The sequence below is a fragment of the Cheilinus undulatus genome, linkage group 17 (assembly GCF_018320785.1).
Source record: "Cheilinus undulatus linkage group 17, ASM1832078v1, whole genome shotgun sequence".
Lineage (NCBI taxonomy): Eukaryota > Metazoa > Chordata > Actinopteri > Labriformes > Labridae > Cheilinus > Cheilinus undulatus.
This window is the reverse complement of record NC_054881.1, coordinates 15564751-15587191: the sequence shown is the minus strand read 5'-3', so window position 1 is coordinate 15587191 and position 22441 is coordinate 15564751. Positions and strand designations below refer to the sequence as shown.

At 39.4% G+C, this 22441-nt stretch overlaps 1 protein-coding gene across 3 annotated transcripts; it reads left to right on the top strand.

The window, feature by feature from the left end:
- The first annotated feature begins 7018 nt into the window (after positions 1 to 7018).
- Positions 7019 to 21867, top strand: alpk2 (alpha-kinase 2). 3 transcript variants are annotated; one of them, XM_041811613.1, is made up of 12 exons: positions 11076 to 11105; positions 11297 to 11540; positions 11625 to 13333; positions 14837 to 16367; positions 16454 to 16601; positions 17263 to 17390; positions 17477 to 17521; positions 17617 to 17915; positions 18432 to 18520; positions 18620 to 18837; positions 19428 to 19476; positions 20486 to 21867. In XM_041811613.1, exons 2-12 carry the CDS (start codon positions 11474 to 11476, stop codon positions 20691 to 20693), a joined length of 4491 nt encoding a protein of 1496 aa, XP_041667547.1. In that variant the 5' UTR covers positions 11076 to 11105; positions 11297 to 11473; the 3' UTR covers positions 20694 to 21867. The 3 variants fall into 3 exon arrangements, with proteins under 3 accessions (XP_041667546.1, XP_041667547.1, XP_041667545.1); XM_041811612.1 differs by lacking the exon at positions 11076 to 11105 and adding an exon at positions 7019 to 7092 and having other exon boundaries at positions 11297 to 13333; XM_041811611.1 differs by having other exon boundaries at positions 11297 to 13333.
- The last annotated feature ends 574 nt before the right edge of the window (positions 21868 to 22441 follow it).

Sequence of the window (22441 nt, the reverse complement as noted above, 5' to 3'; positions counted from 1 at the left end):
CAGTGAGTCAGAATTGACAAGGTACACTGACTCAGCTGATGAGATTAGGACAAAGGTTTTCAGTTTCTTATGACGCACAAATGCACAGTTACGTTTGTATCCCAGCACTCCAGCTATGCAGGGCATTTGCTCTGTTATGTGCACATTACGTTGGGTCATCCAGTCTCAAAGGAATACTTTGATCCCTCTGATGCTCGCACAGGAGCAAACTCCTTATGTGGTGACTTTCACTGCAGTGATGGATGTCTAAACTGTTGACCAGGAACTGAAAATATGCTTGTGCAGTTGTTCAAAAAACCTTCGAAATGCCATGAGTTGAAGTTTTTATTTGCTCTAATAAAATGTTGAATCATAGAGGAAGGTGTTTGGTCTGCAATTTTGGGGAATTAAAAACAAGACATTTTTTAATATGCAGAGGCTTGGACTTACTTTTTTGCCTAAGTGTTGAAACAGGCATCAATATTGTTTAATTTCTACAAGAATCATATCAAGATTTAAAATCTTATATTATGCCAGCTCTAGTTCAGAAAATCAAGGAGAGCGCTTACATCTCAGCGGTCTTAAATCAATGCCAAATATGGTTTTCTACTTCTTTCATAACACCCCAGCGCCGCTATGATGCGTCTCCTATCTATAATTCATCTGATATGCCCCTCCTGCCTTTATGGGGTCTGGAAAAGCATCCTTCAGACGACTCTCTCACACTACTCTCACAAACAAAACGTGGTTGTGACGCACACTTCTTACATGTGCAGCACCATTTTCCACCTTGGGCTGTTGGGGGAAGGAGGGCAGACGCCAGGCTGAGGCAGACTGTGCAACAACACAGGGTAAAAATACATCTTGCTTTGGTAAGATGACACTTCCCTCACTGTGACTACGAGAGTCCATCTGGGCCATGTCTCATCCAGAAAGCCACAACAACATAGTCAAGATGGCGTAACATGTCTGAGACTAATGGAACTTTTATCAAATGTTAAAGCTGTGTACAGACTCTTTGTTTAGATGTAATACTAATGCAAAAGAGAAAGATTAAACTGCATCAAGTTTAGTCATGCAGCATGCAGGAGTAGACTTGATTTGAAAGCCTATGCACCTATTTTGTAGAAAAATCATCTTTAGAATAGTTGTCCTTTGTATAAAGTTCTATGGATGAATGCAACAGCTACAAAAGTGTGTATAATGCATTTTCTGGTTTGAATGTTTTTATCTGCACCAGTTTTAATTGCTTTACATTTTGATGTAATGCAAAAAACATTTTTTCATCAAGCAAAATAAAGTATCATCCTAATCCAAGGGGTCTTAAATAGTTTACTCAACAAGTAAGATAAACCGTTCTTCAGTAATCCAATAATAATCACTTGTTGCTTGGCAGATTTACAAGCCTCCACAATGACAGGTGTGCATATGCAGGTGTTATGTAACAGCATGAGAAGATGTAAGACTTGACATCATTTTACTGGCTTGCACTTTCAACTTGTGCTGTAAACTGCAGTCGTAACAACAAATAAAAGTGTTTGTAGTGTGATGGGAGAGGTTCATTCATGCACACACATCACACACTAACAATAGTAACTTTGCACAGCACTCTGCCAGAGGAGTTGGAGGAGTGTCAGTGTGGATTATCTAAAAATAATTAGAAAGATTTGTTTTCTTTATTTAATCTTGAATGCCGTGACATTCCTGTTTTATTAGAGGGTCTTTGTAGTTAAACCTCTATTTACAATGTGGTCATTTCAAAGCAGTATCCAGGGCCGGTCACCTGTTGCAAAAACAATTATGTAAGAGGCAGTGAAAAACAGTTACAAAACTGTCAATCACAGAACTTATAAAGCAGCCGTTAGTAAGCAGTTTTTAATGTGCGGTTTGATATGCAATTTAGTGGAGCTTAAACAACACTGCAACAGTTTTTGATCATACAACCACGGATTAACCTATTTCACACATCCATCTGGGAAAGCTTCAATAGGAAATGTTTGGGAAAAAGCAGAGGCTTTGAAAAAAACTTGGAGTGTGATTGAATGACTGTTCTGTCTGTCACATCTCTACAGGCCAATCAGAGCAACAAAACACATGACGTAGCTGCTATCGAGCTGCGCATGCGCAGCTACCGAGGAATAACGCGAAACATGGCGACTAAAGACATGTCAGTGCACGACTTTTGTCGTTTTTGAAAAGAAAACAGCTCACTGCTGTTCTTTGTTCTTCTTTTAACAAAGAAATGTCATCAAGTTCTGATAAAACTGGCATTTCAGCAACGTCCACGCTAAGCTCTTCCACCAATTGCACCAGCCTCTTGCTGCTGCCTGTTTACATCACGACTCTGCCGCGCCTGAAAGTACTGCCCCTCGTCGCTGATTGGTCCTGTCACTATCTAATCGGGCCCAAATGGTTCAAATGGGAGCTTTGCAAGATGGATTCGCCAGTGAGAAACAAGGAAACAGGCATATCTATCAGCTTTGCAAGGTTAACCACAGATAGGATGACATCTTAAATGTAAAATTTTATTTTTAATTAGCAGACTAAGAGAAAAGGTAATGAAAATAAGGCAATGAAAGCCAAGAAGTAGGTTTAGAGTAGTGCTGGAGTTGTGTTTAGACAGTGCAACAAGCTGCAAATGAAGATTTTTAAAAAAGAAAAGAAAAAATCTCTTGAAGACAGGGGGGGAAATAGAGAACTGTTTTTGATACTCTGAGCAAGCTGCGCTCTGAATTGGAAAACAAAAATGAAAAACTGTAGTACCTTGAATGCCCACTTGAGGCCTGTTGAAAAAGCCCCTTAAGCCCCATTAGGTCACATATTAAAATGTCTGTTTTTACAACAGAAATAAACATCTTTAGAGCTTTTTAAAAAAGATGATTTTGGACTAAATACCTCATCATTTCTTTTGCACACACCAATTATTCATCCATTTGGCTATATTAAGGCTCAAAGTTACTCAAAGAAATGCATAATTCAGGTCGTGGGTGATCTGACTGATGGACAGTAGCTGTTTGCCTGGCTGCTCAAGGTTTTAAGGCTGATGAAATGCTGGCCTGAAATTGCATTTACATACAGCGGCTACCATGGAGGGCTTCAAAACCACTTCAGAAACCAGGAGGCATCTTCACTGAGACTACATCCATGTTTATAGCTGTTCGTTATCCTGGGTTGAGCTTCCCATACAGAAAGATCTAAACTGAAAATGCGCATGTTTAATTCAAAGCCAAGTAAAAAATTGATGCCCTTTTAATGTTCAACCATTCAAGAATGATCTCTAAAGTAAAATAATTAAATACCAGCACCTCTTGAAATATTATAAAAGAAAAGCCTGCCAAGCTAACTTTTACTCTTCGACTTTACGCAACGCTAAAGTAACTACCACTTGTGCCACATTAGCTTAAACTTTCTCAAATAAATTTCTTGGTTACTGAGACAAAAAAAATAAATAAAATTGGCCTGTGGCTTTCAGTATCCCAGCACATTCTTCTTCTTTTTCTTTTTGGGGGCAGGTGAGTAAATCTGCTAACTGTTTCAAAAATACAAACAACAGTACTGCAGGCCATCATGACTTCAATTATCACTCTCCAGCTGAATTATTGGACCATTCAAATCATTGGAAACAGACTTGCCGTTTATGTCATCAGAGATTAGCTTGTGTTCACTGCCTATGAAATGAGCTATTGGCTAAATGAGAGGCAAAGTCACATTTAATCACTGTCATACCGGGACAGTATAATTGCCTACTGATAATTTTCCAGAAAAGCCAACTAAGGTCTCATTAGTTTGTTTTGGCCACTGACAACAGTGCATTGTTGCTCTGCCAGGGTAGTTAGAGGGTGTTACTGTTGCCAGAACAACATGACCCTGTATGTCAAACAAATTTATATCAAAGGAATATTTACCTGTGATACCATTTTGAAAAGGAAAACATGCTGTACACTTTAAGTGTATACCCTTTTTCAACATTGAATCCAGTGAATTTACTTGGAGAAGGTCAATCTGACAAATGTAATTTACAAAAAATGCAAAACAAAAAGTTTGACAGACAGGAATCTTTTTTTTTTATTTGCCATGTTTATTCAGCAGCCATTTCCCTCTGGTTTTACATTCAAAGTAGGAAGCAAATTGTTGCTGCAATTCAGGTTGTTGTCATAAATGTTAGAGATGTGAAAAACCTACCATGTTTTTTATAAAGTGATGAAATTGTCCTGGTTTTCATGAAAAAAGTTCATTAAGGAATGCACCACACCATTATATTACTTTCTGCCTAATGTATAGAGCAGATATACTCAACCCATGGCTCTCCAGTCACCTGTGGTTCTTTAGTGCCAAGTCTAAATGAAATTTTTATTTTCTTTTAATCCGTGTATTAGTATTGTCAGGTGCGTGCAATGGAGGAACGCGCGCAAGAGAGAGCAGAGGAAGCCAGCTGGTGTTGCATCTCTTCAGTAAGCTCATTCATTGAGGTGTGCTGTTTTGTGTTCTAACTGAAGTTTTTCTGCCCTCCTTTTAAGTTTCTTCAGTCACTTCCTGTTCATGTGTAGTGGATATAAAACGATCGCTAAGTTAAAAAGCCTAACTCCAATGTTAAAAGCATTTAACAGTGGTATTTTAAGTTTGAAAAGGCTCAAAACAGATTTAAAAGGGGTTGAAATAACAGTATGTGTTAGAAATGGTCATGTAAAAACGTTATTTTTTGTTAAACTTAGTTTAAGTTCATTTCTGCTACCTTGAAATGTGTTTGGTTTTGACTAAAAAAACACGTTGAAAAAACTTTAAGCTAAAATAACATGTAAGGAAATAGTTAATATGCATCTTAAAAACACTTTGAAAATTGATCTAAGATGTGTTTGACGTAAAAATGTGTATTTGTTCCAATATCTTAAAAGTATAAATTCACCTCAGCAATCGATTGGTTTTGTCTAGGTTTTGTTGTTGTCGAGCACTTCCTGTTGTCATCAGTAGGGGGAGCTTGTTGTTTGCGGCTGCTCATTACACGCTTGGATGAAAGGCAGCAACAACGCGTGTTTCTTCTTTGGTTCATAGTCTCCCCTTTTCAGGTAAAAATAACATGTTGAAACATATATTTAATGTTGTTTAGTGTTGTTGTACAGATGTGTGTTTTATGTGCAATGAAACGTGGGTGTTTTACTTGATCTTTAATGTACTGCTGATAATATACTGTCAAAAGAGCAGAAACGGGAAACCTACAGAATGCTACAGAATGAGGCAGAGTGGAACGATGTGTCTAGGAGAGCTGCAGGTGTGAGGCAGGGCCGGTTTTAAATATTTTGAGGCCCAGGGCAAAGACCACTATGAGCCCCCTCCCCCTTTAGCTAAAAGCATCAATAATGAGTGGGGAAAAAAATAGAAAACATCTATTTTATGTTAATAAAGCCACAGAACTACAGTAAATGTCCCAGTGTGAGAGATAAATACCCAAATAGCCAACCATAATTCATCAGCCCTTTGAAAAACATCTCAGAGCCCAAAATATTTTAACACGCCATTAGACCAGGTGGAACTTGCATGAATAAAAAAAATATATGTTCATTATTAGTATCATATCCTTTCCTCTAATACTATAGGCATTTTATGTGGCCTATTGTATCCCATTTAATTACAAAATAATCCAACAATTTACCATTTCATTTTTATTTCATTTATGGATCAGCTGATCTATGGATCTTCTTACATCCTTGCTTTTGGATTGTAGCTCTCTCTAAAATATTTTAAGACAATATGGACAGTATGGCTCTTGGGTAGAATAAGGTTAAGTTCCACTGGTATAGACTGTCTTCAGGCATGGAGAAATATCAGTGGCAGGCAGAAGTAAACTAGTTTTATTTGGAAAGCTTGGACAACCTGAAAGAAGAAAGAGAGGAGTTATAAACTATATTTTTAGATATTATATACCACATTTATATTTACTAAATGCATTAATGGATATGTTTTCCAACATCTAGCATATCGACCTTTAAATACCAACTCATAAACTCACTCAGGCTGTTATTAGAAAAAAGGAAAACGTGCTAAAGGCTCAGGAAAGGATGGTCTTCTAAGAAAAAGAGAGTGAGCCAGATCGTATGTCCTGATAAATGCTCTACAACAATTAATTAATTAATTAATTAATTAATTAAGCATTTTACGTTGTGGAAAAAAGAATTTGGTGCACACTATATGCCAAGTATTACCTGCAACCCTTGGGGCTAAGCCCCTCGTCTTTCAATCCTAGTGACGGCCCTGATGTTGAGTCTCCTCTGAGAAGCCTATCTGAATTTGTGTCTTTGGTTATAGATAGTATTTGGTAATATAACAATTTTCTATCCAGACAGAGGAGGCATACTTTAAATGTATTGAAATTATAAGGCATCTTTGAGTAAACTTCAAGTATCATTTAAGTATCTCATTGCTGGACGAGTGTCCTGGTTTTCGGTAATCAAAATATGGTCACCCTAAGTTAGCTTAATGTGAACATTACTATTTGGCAGTGCTCATTGATTCAGGCTAGCAACTTAAGTGAATTTTAACATGCTGAACTGTAGTTTAATTAATAATAGTTGCTGTTTTCTGCCTGACTACAATAGTTAAGGTGTAGAATTGTTTGTCATTGCATTTTTTGTTAAGAGGTGGTTAAATGCAAACTGTTGTTTCACAGTAGTCAATAGTTTATCAAAAGGTTGAAACATGGCCAGATGTCTTTTTATCATGCATTGTTGCTTTTCTGCTGCTGATAAATCACTACAGCAGCTTATGCCAAAATCAATGAAAAACTTGACCTACAGTTTAAAGCTGAAGTTTCTGGAGTTAGTCTTTTAATAGCAAAAGACAAAAAAAACTCAAATTAAATTTATGAATCAACTGCAGGTCAAAATCTTTAAAAGTCACTCTGTAAAGTAGGCCATCCTTTAAAACGGCATGTAAATATAGATATCGAGTGTTAAATGTTCAAGATCGGCACATGTCTACAAGATCAGGTAACTGACTTTGTACTTGCGGGGGACAACAGTTAAAAATAGACTCTCACCCCGAGACCGTCAGCTCAGCCTGAGCTCATTCTCAAGTCCTACATCATAGGTCGATATCCTCAACTACACTGCAATGAAAAGGGTAGGTACTGCATGCATGGCAGGAAATCCCCTTCTGTTTTTATACCTCATGTAATAATAATAATTCTAATGCTATCATAAGTGAGTCAGCTGTGAGGTAACGTCTCAGATGCTTGTTTGTGGCTTTCTCTGGCTGTAGTAGAGGTTTCAGTTGCACTGCTTTGCTTGTTATAACACACTGATACAACACTGATGTGTTGACATACAAATACAACACTGTGCTTGTTATATGGCATGATTGCTCTGTCTAACAATAGACTTAAGAGTCCTTCAAGTGATTAACAACTGTAAGATTCTGTTTCACTGTGGCACATTAGTAGTCTTCTTAGTAGAGAATCTTGCAGTTTTTGGCTCCTTTGTTTTTGTTTTCCAAAGTGTGTGCAGATTTGAACGCCGGTCTTTCAGTCAAGTTGTTCACATGCACAGCCGTAAGCCTTAAAGACCCAGCAGACGCTTAGGGGGTGTTGTGTGACTGAGGATGGATCTATTTTGGCACAGATGGGCGAGATGAAATCGAATTACGCTTTCCTGCTTTCTGTCACGCAGGTGCTGACAATTTTATTGTTTTTTAATGGCAGTAAATATCAAACTCAGTCTAAAACACATATTAACCATATCAACAATACTTCGTTTCAGTTTAAATGTTTTAAATGGTTTAAATACAAATCAGACATATGGACTGTTAACATTCACATGTTAGTCAAATATAAAATTGGTTGTTCTATGATAAATGCTTAAGATATTTTGAGTGGACAGAAATTTATATTTGTCTGTGTTGAGATGATTTATCAGGATATCAACAACTGATGTCATGGAAAGTAAATTTACTAAAAACAATGTTAAAGCAAAACACTTGTTCATTTACTTTCAATCCTAACATGGCAGTTTATAAGGGTTAAATGATAACTGCAGTCTGCCAACTTTATGTATTGTGTTTACATTTGTCTATAGACTACTAAAGTTAGAACCTGTACTCATAGTAAACATTTGCAGCCTGAAGTCTCAGCTAGGTGTCCTTTAGTGGAATGTGATGAATGCAGGTCATGGGTGAAGATGCACTGGTATTTTTCCAGCATCTGTGCCATCAGTTCCCCTCCTGCAATCTTGAATATCAGGGTGCATGTTTTGAAGCGCCCCTTTTCAACACTTCACATCAGGCCTCGACACATTTGTCAGGTAGTGGGAAACTTTTTAAAATTAGGCCTTTAAAGACATAGTAAAGCTTTTACAGTCACCTGAAGGCCCTATCCGATTGCAGCTAAAAGAAAATTACCAGGAAACGTAGGCTAATAAAAACATACATCTTTGATATAACTAATTAGGTGTCACATTTTGAAATTCCACAATTTTGCATTCAAAGCTGTTTTTGTTTCATTTTGGATTTTTACAGTCTTAACCTGAGGGTAATTGATTCCCTGTTTGGATACAGATCTACTTTTATTTTGAAAGAAAATAAGGAATTTTGGGTTGATTGCGATGAACTTAACAGAAAAGTTGAACATGTTATAGACTGAGAGGTAAAAAGTGAAAAGGAAAAGTTAAATAGTTGATAGTACAAGATGCAGATTGTTTCCACTGTGCTGTCTGAGTTTTTCTAAAGTGAAAATGAGGCAGTAAGTTAACATTGATTGTCTTTATTTTGCATCATTGAGGCTGTAGGGAGATGTTGCAGTGGCTTAACCCAAGTATTTATCTCCATATAGGAGAACATCAACTGGAGTCTAAAGTACTTTTACTGTAGGCTAAAATTACAGCAACACTGTTTTGCTTACACACATTCACTATATGGACAAAAATATTCGGCCACCTGACCATTACAACAGCAGGGACTATAATGCCATGGTATTCAAATACATGCACTTTAACGACCCTGTAAGGTGATAATGTATCTGCATTTAGGTCACTGAATTATGGAACCCCATGGTCAAATTTCAGTCAAATAAAACATCTCTAAGTTAATGAAATTGAGCCTCAAAAATCATGAAAAATGAGGCAGTAAAATCTGCTCCAGGATGGTGTGGGGATGTCTGTTGAATGAGCTGTAGCCATGCCCACTCAGAAATACGATCCCCTCAAATTAAAAAATTTCCACAATCTGAATAGAGGAAAGCACTCACACCATTATCCAGACCCTTGACCTTATGATGAGCTTATGATCAGATCACAGGTTCCCTGGCTCTGTGCCAGAGAGGAGACGAAGTCTGCCTTCTGGCTCAAATCTCTGTTATGATGCTTTAAATGATCCATAGGCCTCTGTGGCTGATAGATTTGACGAATTTACCTCACAATGAACGAAAATCAGCATTTAACTGACTGTTAACTTTAAATAAAGGCAGTGACATCAGCTAACAACAGACTGGACTGAGGTGAACTGTTCTGTGATTCTATATCATTGTAGCATTAAGGGGGTGGGGTCATTCCCCACTGTTGGTTTGGGACATCACCTGCCCACATATTTGCCCCGCCCAAATTAAACCAAGACAGGAAAGAGGTGAAAAACTTTCAAGGGTCTAAATCCAAAATTCAGACACATACAGATCTCAGTGTTTTCACATTTACAGCAGTTATATTCCAACATATCTTGTGTGTTAAGACACAAATTGTTGATTTCACTTTATAGGCTCTTTAAAATGTAGTTTAGGTCACAGAGCTTTTCAGAATGACTCATTTTGTACACAAAAGTTTGCAAATGGAGACTGCATGGCTAGGTGGTTGATTTTATTCACCTGTGGCAACAGGTCTGATTTAAAAATCCTGAATTCAATAACTAGCAGGTGTGGCCAAATACCCTTGTCCATATATAGTGTATCAGTTAATGTTAATTGTATGGAGTAGACTGTTATTATTGCTTGTACAACTGTTGTATAAAAATATTACTCTCAAGGTTGAGATGTTGCTCTGCTATCATCACTGCCATGTTTATCCTTGGAGAGAGGCCAAACAGTCACGTGAAATCATCACAAACTTCAGACTGTTGTTTATCAAACTTTCTATAACTGGAAGTTTTGATAAAAAACAAAGTTTTGTGTTCTACATGACCGCTTTTTTACAGTAAAGCATTAAAACAATGCCCTCAAATGGAGGCTATGGGACTTTTGCTGTTTAACACATTGATTTCAGTCATTTCTTGTCTGTGGTTCTGAACCTTGAGTCTGGGAGCAAAGTCAATAAAAGCAAATAAACAGATAAATAAGACCTAAACTTCATTTGAACATACAGTCATTTTACTAGGTATGCCTGTTTAAGTACTTATCAACACAAAAATATAATTAGCCAATCACATCACGGCAATCATAACATGATCAAAGTCACCTCATTTTGACCATGTCTACATGACTAAATGTGTTGGTTTCTGCCATGTAACTGGCCAATAGGCATTTGCGTTAATGACCAGTGTTACGAGTATGCCTAATAAAGTGACTGCTGAGAGTATGCACCAATAGGAAGGGAAAGTCAAGGAACGATCAATTGACAAATAATAGTTTCAACCATACATGTTTTTAAAGGTTTATTTAATGTTTTTTAAAGAGATTAGACAGTGAACAGAGTTGGAAACGGGTTAGGAAATGAGGAAGAAATATAGCAAAGGAATCCCAGGTCAGTCATGAACCCATGTGGCCCACATACATGGAGTGTGGCCTGATTGTTAGGTCATCAACCATAAAGTTTGAGATTATTTCTTCAAATGAGGACGTGGGGTTGCCGGTGGCTAAAGGATCTCATATAGAAGGCTGGTGAATTAAGGGTTGCAGATTCCCCACTAAATAGTTTTTAAGTGTGCATCAGAATATTTATTCACTTATGAATAAGTAAATCTGAAACTGTTTGCTTCCTTGAACTTGTGTGTTTATTTTCTCTGGCTATAAATTAATACTACACTATCACAGTTCATTGTTGTGCACTGCTAACAACTGTGGAAGACAACAGAAATAGCAACAACTTGTAAAAGCACAACAACTAAGCAGGCATTTTTATCACCCACAGAGTAACAACAGGAAGGGTCCTGTTGATAAGGTATGTTAAGTGTCCTTTAAAAGATTCTTAAATAGACACAACCTGCCTTTTAAAGGAGCATCCACTGCTGCTGAGATAAACAGCTAGAGGGAGGAAGTTTGTCTTACTTTAAACATGCATAAGATCAGAAATTATCTGACTGCCTAATTTCTACTTTTAAATTTTGTTTTAATGATATGCTCACTCTGCAGGATGAAATCTAGACACGGGGAAACACTTGGACCTGTGAGAGGAAATGATTCAAGACAAGCACTGCACAAACAATGTTTGCACAGAGCTCTATGACCTTAATCCAAAAACGTGGCCTGGAGTTGCTGCTTTAGTCTTGCTGCTGATCTTCTCCTGAAGCAGCACAACTAGGAGTCCCGATGGATTTCTCTCAACTCTGCATGGATGACCAAAGACAGTCACCAACGCCCCCTACAGCCAGTCAAAGTGAGGATTTGGACTCTTTGTCTTGTCTGCAAAGTCCCAAAGAAAATAAACTGTCTACATATGAGACTTTGTTTGATCTTTCAGAGCTCAATGACAGCAGTAAAGGTATGGAATTCAATGAAGAAACTACTGAGACTTTGTCAAACATTTCCAAAAGCCTTCCTCAGGAGAAAAACTCTGACTCAGACTCAAGAGCAGATTTAGAGGGGTTTTTATCTTGTGCAGAACATGCACAAAAAGATGATAATATCAGGGTTTCTAACCATTTTGGCCTCCAAAAACCAGGATTACCACTTTTATCTACATTGTCTCATGACCCTATTTCACCCTTAACTGATTCTTTCCCTGACATACGACAAGAACCATCCCTCTCCCTCTCTGCTCAAACTTTTGATGGCTCAATGAAGCCATCTCTCCCTGAGTCTCTTTCCACTTCTAGGTTTAGCCCTGAATGCACTAAAGCCACTTGTCAGTCAAGGTCTTTATCACATAGGTCAGATAGTTTAGAGGGTGATATTGCTAAAGCACAAGTGTCAGAGCTTTATATATTTGAAAGTGAGACATTAGATTTTATCCTTAGCTCCAATGTAGATCCCCAGGAGATTAAATGTCCTGAGCTAAAGCCATTATCAGAAACAGAGGGGACTCAGGCAGACCCTAACTGTGATATAAATGCTCAGATGAATGATTCAGAAAACCTGGTGACACAATGTCATCACGGCTCTGGTGAGGAACAAGCTATAGCAGACTGTGAGTCACACGTGAGGTATCATACGAGGCTAGTTTCACCTGCTGTGGATGCCTGCGAGGCAGGCTTGATGTCGGGAAATGATGCAGGCGAAAGGGCAGCAGAGGTCGCTGATTCAACCCCCCAAACAAGTCAAAGCGACAGCCCTATTGAGCTGTGGCAGGACGCATGCCAGTATCTGACACATGAGGACACAGAAGATCAGGATGTTTTGGACAAGACAAGTCTTTCTGTGATGCAAGGAGTGCGTAGTGACTGGTATTTTCCTCAAGGAGAGACACAAGGATCAGGTTGCTTCTTTGATGGGAGCGAGTGGATTGGCTGGTCCGGCGATGACACTAAAGGTTGGGGGCCACCGGTTGAGAGGTGGTCTTCTGTGGACAGCTGGGCAAGCGCACTCTCAGACTGGACAGAGATAATTGCAGCTCCACCGGAGGACTTTACAGCTGCATTCACAGAGATAGGCGCTGAGATAGATGCTTTGACACAGGCACTAGCAGAGGTAAATACTCAAATAGACACAGAGACATCCAGAGGAAGACAGGATCAAGAGATAGCAGCACAGGCACAGTCGCAACTACCCATGGGTGTCCAGGATCAGCCTCAAAACATCCCGGAGGGGTCCATCCTCTCTGGGCAGGGCTGCCTTTTTTTCAACCTTGACTCTGCTGAAAATGAACTCAGAGAAAGAGAGGTCTACCAGAGAGTTGAATCTTTATGCGATTCAGGAGAAGCTATACCCGTTCAAAACGTATCAGAGGAGATCCAGAGCAGCCTGGCTGAAAGCGCTCAAAGCCCTTCACAACAGGAGATGACGATGGGATCATCAGTAGCTGCATTACCTTCTACCGGAGGGTACGACTTAGGTGTGACTTCTGGATCCACTTCTTCCACTCATCAGTACGTTTGTCCGTTTTGTGGATTTGGAGAGTCAGCGGAGACGGACAGTTCAATTAGCAATGAAGAAGACTCAGTTATACTGAATATAATAGAGGAGACAGATTCGGCAGGACGGGATGCACCTGCAGAGTTCATAATGAATGAGGTAAGATGCCATACTTTTTGTTGTTCTATCAAGTTCTGACTGAAAAGCAATAGTAACCCTAAGCCTGACCCTAACGCTTATCATTAGGTTTTAACACAAATCCAACCCCTACCTAACCCTAACCCTAAAGATTTTAACACAGATCTAACCCAGCCCGTCTGTGTAGGTTTTCAGCCATCCAAGTCATGGTTATCCAAAGTTTGATCAAAAAGGGGAAATGGACTTTGCCCATTAAGACCTGTACTCAAGTCTTTGCCCATTTTTGAATCAAGCATTCAACAAAAATGACCCTTACCCTTCAGGTTTAGACAGAAACCTAACCTAATCTAATCTAACCTAACCCTTAAGGTCTTAACACAAACCTAACCCTAACTCTTCGAAGAGTGTTTCACAGGTGGAAAGTTTGTGCTTTGCTTTGCATGAAAACCATGATATACAACCCTATAGGTTGGGTCAGACATGTGTAGCCCACTCTCTCAAACATACATCACTTTCTCATGAAAAGAGCACTGGAAAGATTCACCCGTCATGGTAGAAAAATAACAGTGTTCACCTTCACATCAATCCTTGTGGCCAGCAGATAAATCCATCACGTACTTTGGAAACATGGCCAGAACAGTAAGAGACATTCCCGCTCTTGCCCTTGTCAGTGTTGTCATTCTTACTCAAAGCACTGATAGCCAGTCAGGAGGTACGTAGAGTACTCCCAAGAGTCACGTCCACTTTGTCACCACACGTCCAAGCCCCAAGAATTGTCGCCTTGCTTTGGATTGGCGCCATTCATTTTGCACTCAAGGACTGCTCGATTCTTTATTATTATTGTATAAGTCCTTTGGCTCCCATCTCAAAGACTGACAGCTGTGTGTGTTGAAGGAAGCAGGGGTGCCTGGGAGGAAAACTTCAGATGGACAGAAATGGCGTCTAATAATAGCGGAGAGTCCAGTGGATAATAGCATGCATCCGTGGCGTGTCAGGGTGGAGGGGTGAGAGCAGAGCACAGCTGAGGATTGAAACATAACCCTCCCTTGCTCTCTCTCTTTTTGTACGCGCCCTTTAACACACCCATTCCCACTGCATCTCCTTTAAAAACCCAGGATCAGAACGGCAACAGGTCTGTGGACCTGGGAGGCTTTTATTTGATTGGTTCAAGTACACAGGGCATAGCTGGAGCTCTTTTAACAGCAGCAGCAAGTGCAACTGTGTTGCCTTCAGTTGCATGCAGGACATATGGACTGTAGGAGTGGATATAGAGGCATGATGTTTTGGAAAGTTCTGCTTTGTGGCCTGATAGAAAGGTACGTGTTGAAGAGACTTTAAAGGCCTGAGACATCATTTTTTGTAGCCTTTTAAGTGCCTTGAAAACGATAATCTGCTCATGCCATGTCATTTATTTTCATTCAGTGAGGTATGACAGTTTGGTTTTGAAGCATATGAGGTCATCTTTAGAGCTTTTTTTTTCCTTTTACTTTTTTTTAATGAATACTTGTCCATTTCCATTGGCAGCCCTTTGGAGGTGAACTGTGTGAAGTGACAGATGAATGCATCGTCCCTCAGCCGGTCTCCATTGACAAGCAGGAAGCTAAAAGGAGCCTTAGGCCAGCTGAGGTTGATCACGAAGGAACCCAATGTACAACGGATCTATATTTCCTCGCCACACACACTTCGACAGACTGGCACGTGCCAGGTGGAGACATAAAACCTGGCCTGCATATTAATGTTCCTGCACACGTGTCAACTGACACTTCACCAGACTTTGACGGAGCAAGTCAGTTGGAGTCACAGGGGGGGAGTCCTAAGTTTATTATGCCCTTGGCCCCTCTTAATATTAGCTCCTCCCTCGTCTGTCGAACAAGAAGTTTGGACTCAGATCAAACTTGTTCCAAAAGCAATCTCAATGACAACAGAGACCTCAGTTGTGGTTACATACAACCTTGCGCTCTTTGGCCAACCTTGGATGGGATTACTGGTGAACAATCTTTCAAAGGTGATGAGGATTTGGTCATTAAAAAGGAAAATACAGTAGAGCCCTCTGAGACATCTTCAAAAGATAATCAACTGGACTCTAACATTGAGTGTTTCTTCACAACGAGGAAAACAATAAATGAGGATATTAGTTACCTCAGTAGAGAACTTTCAAACTTGGCTGTCATCCCTGAGGATAATTTTATTATCTCAGAGGAGAACCGTGTTGCTTATGTTACTCTAGATGTAAATGATCCGTTTGCCCCCAGGGTTCCAAAACCAATCAACACTGAAGTAAAATCCAGAGAGGCCGAAGTTAATCCAAAAACAGCTGAAAAGATGCCTCATAAAACCCACAAATCCAGTTCAGAGGGAAAATCTCGCCCCAAAAAGGACAAGTCAGCGGGCCATCACCATGGCACACAAACTTCCAAGAAACAAGAGAATTTATCACACCATGTTCCAGCCCAGCAAGTTTGCAAACAGCAAGAACTCCATCCCCTTTCTGGAGAAAATCATACCAGTGAAAACACTCCAGCTGTGCTTGAGGACAAAGAGGCTAAACTGATGATTGAGACTTGTGTTGCAAATGAGAAAGCTCCATGTAAGCACAGCAAGAAGAAGAAGAAACACACTCAGAATGTAACAGGAGCCAAATCTGTTGGGGAACCACTAGTTGAAGTTGAGAATGGAGCACAGCCAAAGACTGCAAAAGGAAAGATTGACATGTTTGAGGCCAAGCTGGATGCTAAGACTCAAAAGGACAGCAATAAGGCAAGTAGTGCTGAGAAGATTTTCCAGGAATCAGAGGCTCAAGCCTTCCAGGAAGAACAAAAGCCACATCACACAGACCAAGCAAAAAAGTCCGCCAGTCCTCCGAAAGATGATATCATTAAAAAGCGACGTCTATTGGCGGATAAGTTTGGAAAGATTGTCAGTGCTTTGGAGTCTAAACTACCAAAGCCAGATGTTTCTGTCAAGGCCAAGGGAGAGCAAGCCAAAGTGGATGCAGGGGCGACTCGTAAGAAGGCGTACAGCGATGTGGTCAAACAGAGCATTACATCAACAGAGGGTAAGGGAGACACAAACCATATTTCCTGCAAGGTATGAAAAACTCATTGTCAACATATTTATGAAACCACATGGTTTTGTCTGCAGAAATCAAGGTGGTGAAGACAATCCAGCCTGAGTCTGTGAGTGGGGACCCTCAAAGTATGTGCCTGTGGTGTCAGTTTTCTGCTGTGTTCTTCAACCACACGGTCACCTGGAGCAGAGATGGCACTGTCCTGGCTGAGATCAAGAGAAGGTATGGTGTTTTTTTTAACATGACTGTTGAAGTGGTTTTCTCATTGTTGAACCTTTTCTTTGTAAAAAAAAAAAATCTTTAGCCTGGTTTACCAAATGACCTTGCAGGTATAACTACTCAGGAACTCTCGGTTTCAAAGGTGCAAAGAAAACTTGCATGAACCAGAATGCCTCTTACTGGGACACTTTTGTGCTTTTTGTGGACTACAATGCCTGGTTTTGCAAGGCAGGTTGTTTATAAAGGCAGAGTAAAAGCTGCAGTGTTTGAGGCCTGATTTTCAATAGTTTTTCAGGAGTAAGTGAATGTGCACATGATGTAAAAAGGGTCAATTTCAGGTATCAGTAGATATATTTAAATTGTTTGCTTTGAAGGGAACCTGATCTGCAGAACCATACAAAATTGAAAGTGGTTTCACATCAGGGACTTGTGCCCAGATCTGAGTACACTTGACCACAAAGTCAGGTTTATTTGATCAGTGTGAACACATTCAAACTAGGCTTGGGCACAGAGCCTGGATCCATGTAACACTTGCATTGTCACTTATGTGAAAGCAAGTTAAATTTCCCATAATGCCCCAATCAGTCGGATGCTCAGCTCCAGTGCCAGTTGGTTGAAATAGTTTTGGTTTCTTCATTCTATGACACTGTGAATCTCTCTGAAGTGCAGGGGATGAGAGCAGAGTGTCGCTGACCATCTCCAACGCTTCACACAAAGACTTAGGAAAGTATCAGTGCCGGCTCACCAGTTCACATGGTTCTGTCGCCCTGGACTATCTTCTTACATATGAAGGTATTATGCATGGATGAACTAAAACAACCATATTAAAGTGATTGAGAAAGCTTTAAGTTAAAAGTGTTTCTTTCTTCTGTTTTCAGTGCTCAGTGAAATTGTCATACCTGCAGCTCCAAAGATTGTTCCATGTAAGATACTGACATCCTTTACAATATGGTCACGCTTTTGCTAGATGTTTTGGCAGCTAACACATTAAATATCTTGCCTGTTTTCCTTTTTCTAGCCACTCCAGTGGAGGTAGGGGGTGAAGAAGAGGATGTCAACTGTTCCAGGCTGCTGTTCAAAGAGGATTTCTTATCTGAACAATACTTTGGAGAGAATCAACCCGCCAGTATCATCACTGAAAAGGTCCACTTTGGGGAAGGGATGCACCGACGGGCTTTCCGGACTAAGTTACAAGCGGGTCAGATCCCCCTGTTAGTACCTGGACACCCCTGTGTGCTCAAAGTGCACAACGCTATCAGCTACGGCACCAAGAACAATGACGAGCTTGTTCAGAAGAATTTCAGCTTGGCTGTAGAGGTAAAAAAATAACACCACACACAGGATGAGCAGTCCAATAGTGCATCACAACTCTAAGTATGAGGGATGCAACAACATATTTAACACAGGCATTGGGGTTTTACCAATAAGCAAAGATAGGCAACGCCTTGGGAACATATGGGCTCTGAAGGCATATGCAGAGCAACAAATGTGAGGTAGACATCAGAAGTTAATAAATATAGTTTCAATGATTAAAGCAAGTATTTAGAATGAATTCAAAATTCTCGGGCTGTAATGTATTGAATTGTCCTTAGTTATAAGTGTGGTAGCGGAATTTCCCCAAAAAGACTATAGGGTGTATTGTATTGTTATGTATTGCATTGTTATGCATCGTATTGTTACGTATTGTGTCATATCGCATCATTATGTACTGTTGCATATTGTATTGTTACTTATCATATCGTTAGTCTTTATATCATTACATATACTTACATCATTTTGTAGATCCTCTGATACATAAAGGATTTAAGACATAATTTGCTTTTTGCTCTGTAGGAATGCCAGGTCCAGAACACAGCAAGAGAGTATATCAAGGCATACACCACTGCAGCCCAGTCATTTGAAGCCTTTGGCGAGATCCCAGAGTAAGTGACCCATGCTATGAACCTAGTACCCAAGAAAACTCTCTTTGCTTTCCAAGTGTTTTAGAATAACCTAAAGTACTTTTTCCACACGTTCTACAGGATCATTCCCATCTACCTAGTTCACCGTCCATCCAATGACATCCCATACGCCACACTGGAGGAGGAGTTGATCGGGGATTTTGTCAAGTATTCAGTCAAGGATGGCAAAGAGATCAACCTGATGAGGCGCGACTCAGAGGCAGGACAGAAGTGTTGTGCTTTCCAGCACTGGGTCTACCAAAAGACTGATGGAAACCTGCTGGTTACTGACATGCAAGGTCAGGAAAATAAATAACTTAAAATGTGCATGAGAATATACTCTGATAGCATCAACTTTTGGGCAATATGTGGCAATTACCCAGACCCTTTGGCCTAAACCATTCAAGGGCCAAACCATTACCCAATATGGTTTGCCATAACTTTAAAATTAGAGGGAACGTCTCTTCTGGGAGACTTCTGTAATTTAAATACTTGGCCCAGATAATAGTACTGACTTTTTGGCCCCATGTGGTATGCAATTGGCAAAACCTTAGAGGGCCAAATCATAATTATCTGCATTTTGCTAAACTTTCACCACTCGAGAGAATTTCTCCTTTGGCTCACTTACTTAATGAAGCATTGGCCCAGATATTAGTTGGTATAAGCTTGGTAGAGACCTGTTTTTGTAATAGTTAGACATGGCTTTTATGCAATGGGCCAGATTTTCGGCCGTCATTCACTCCTGAATACAGGCCACAGCTTTGCTGTTTATTTGGACAATGTCCATGCCAAAAGAAATTGCTATTAGGGCATGAGTTAATTTTCTTCATAAACACTTAAAAATCAGAATTCTAAATATTAAGTATCAGTTTGTTTGTTTTGTTTTCAGGTGTGGGAATGAGGCTCACTGATGTGGGAATAGCTACGTGTAAGAAAGGGTAAGTAACTTTTTTTCAACCAGTTGCAATCCAAGAGTCTGTTGGGGCCCTGGACAAATATTCACAGGGGGCCCCTCCCTTATCATCATGTAATAAATAGTCTGGCCCGACAAAGTAATTATTAAATGTTAACTTTTTACCCTCAAAGTTCGCATACGTTTTACTCAAAATATGAGAACACTATTACATTGTAATTAAAAATTATAAATATAAAACAGATCAATGAACAAATACCATAAGTAACATGAATAAAAGTTACTCAGGTGTCTCTTTTTCAAAGTGCGGACAAGCCCACAGTATTCAGACAAGGATTATTTTTTGAGCAAGTCCTTCAAGATTGGGCCCCCTTAGAGGGGTTTCCTACTGTCGTTGCAAACTTTGCACATTTTGAGCTACTGTTGTGGGTTATAGTTTTTCAGCCCTAGTGCCCCCAACTGGCCTGGGCCCTCAAGCAGTTACCTTTCCTTCTGTTAACAAGCTCTCTAAGTATAGATTTAAATGTTTAAATGAACTTATGCATAAATAATTAAGTAGTATTTCACAAGTAGAGGTAATGTTCTTAATATTAGCAATGCTGTGATGAGTTGTAGAACATTATCACATCAGTACTGATATTTATTATACATTATATTCCACCTTGAGTTGGATTTTTCTTAAATACAATAGTTTAATGGCCAGCATAATGAAGAAAACAGCAACAAAACAACAAATTATTATTTTTTCTCAGCAGCTCATTCCCTGTCTTTGCTGGATCTGATACTTCCCCCTACCCCCTCTACTCCAGCAACAATCAGGATGCCCTACCTCTAGTCATAAGCATGCAAAACATAGGAATAGAGCTAAGCAGTAAAGGCAAGAGGTCTACTGGGACTGACTGTGTTTAGAACATCTTGCTTAGGTAGTGGGATACACATCATGAAAAGTTCCAGTTCTTTATATCAGCACCCACAGAAATCCTCTTTACCAATTAGAATACTCAGAACTTACTGTGGTACAATTTTTTTTGCAGATATAAGGGCTTCAAAGGAAACTGTGCCACCTCCTTCATTGACCAGTTTAAGGTGTTACACCAGTGCAACAGGTACTGTGAGATTCTGGGCCTTAAATCCCTCCAGCCCAAACCTAAGAAGGCTGCAGCTGCCCCTAAACCCAAACCCCAACCCGCTACTGCACCCAAGAAGAAAACATTTGGGCCAACAGTAAAGAGCAAGTCATAATAGGACAAGGACGCTGGAGAGTGGGGATGCATTTTTTCATTGATTTTGCAAGGGTTCTGGTGATTTGTGAACCCCTGGACCTTAGCTGAATTTGATCCATCAAAGAAGACACAGGAGGTGGTCACATTTTTGGTTGATGGGTACTTCATGGAGGAGATGGAGGATTGAAGTCTTTGCCTAACTATCTTCTTTTATTTGATAAGATTTCTTGCTTAATCTCATGTTGAACATTTGAGAGGTTTATTTATTTCAATTATGACTTTACTGGAGATGTTTTCTGTGAGAATGGGACACTTTACTTCAATGGTTTTGGGAAAACTGTGATGAATTTTATGCTGTAACACTTGAATATGATGAGGGATGATGTGTGTTTGGATGTTGTTGAACTTTTATGTCTTAGGGATTGATTTCTTGATGACGTGCAATGATCTTTTTTCTACTTTGGTGATGTTTTCAACTTTTTAGTTCATTAAATTAATGAACTTTTATTAACTGATTAGCGGAAATGTCTTCCAAGTAGTCTGTATGGTGAATACACTTATAAAAGGAAATTTTTTTTATTTTGAGTTGTGTGACATAGTATGCGTGCGTAAGATTGTGTGTTAGGTTTGCAATTAGATATTTTTACTAGCCTTTATTTAATTCAATGTGAGAACATTTTAATGTCTGGTTTATTTAGTAAAGCTACAGAAGAAGATGCTCACATTTATTTTGCATAAGCAACAAAGTTACATTTTGTACGCATAAAGCTCATCTTTCTTTCTGAAAATGTGAAGATTTCTTGTTTTATTACTTGCTATAATTCTAGTTTTTGGTTTGAAATATCTGGCATTGTTTCAAGGAGTCCAAACTTAAAGTCATGATCAATTTAGAGCTTGCCTTTCTGATCTTATGATCCTAAAAATAGGCCTGCTAATCAACTAAAGTCTTGAAAAGTCTCTATAGTAAGCCTTTCTGTCCTGCTGTCACTGTTTTTTTTTTTCAATCCCTCACCCAAATTTCTGACTTGATTCTCAGCGTTCTAAGGCCAGTGTGTAAGGGAACGCTAGATCTTTGTTATTAAAAAGATGTTGTTGGCCAAGGATGCTCTCTGATTCCTTTGTTATCATCTTAAATCAATTCCATAAGAGAGGGGATTTGTGTCATAATTTGGCACTGTCAAACGTGTTTCTGCATACAGCTGGATTTGCTGGTATTTTTGTAAAGTGTGAACTTTATGTCTTTTGTGCAAAATGGGCCAACATTTCAACTATAGCACGAGGCAAAAACAGCACTTTTTGTTCATGTTGGATAAACATAATGTCACCATAAAAAGCACATTACAAGTATTTGAAATGCATGTTGAGAGTTACTGAAAGTATGACAACAAATGGTCGGACGTGTAATCCAGGCAGCACATTAACACCTGAAAAGCAAAGGTAAGTGGGTCACTCATAAAGGCTCCAGATCATGTATGACGCTTTAACACATGCATGTCTATTTTCATCTCTGCCCCTCCTCTTTGGTGTTACATGTCCTAAGGCAGGAATGTGCAAACTATAGCCAGTGGGCCAAATCTGGAACAGAAATTTCTAAAAAAAACAAGTGAAAAACACCCAGCATTGCTATGGTGCTGATTCTGTAAACAAACATTTTGCCAAGCAGATTTTGTTGTAGTGCATTTTATCATACCTAAATTTGCACAATAAAGTAAAAAACATGTTGACAACCAATAATATAATGATAAAGACTCATGACGCAGTGATTAC

Bases quoted from the DNA above. Each gene is read 5' to 3' on its own strand.
- alpk2 (XM_041811612.1), top strand. From the start codon at position 11,474: ATGGATTTCTCTCAACTCTGCATGGATGACCAAAGACAGTCACCAACG. The intron at 18,838-19,427 runs GTCAGGAAAATA...TTTTGTTTTCAG, and splicing joins GCTGGTTACTGACATGCAAG to GTGTGGGAATGAGGCTCACT. The intron at 19,477-20,485 runs GTAAGTAACTTT...TTTTTTTTGCAG, and splicing joins ATAGCTACGTGTAAGAAAGG to ATATAAGGGCTTCAAAGGAA.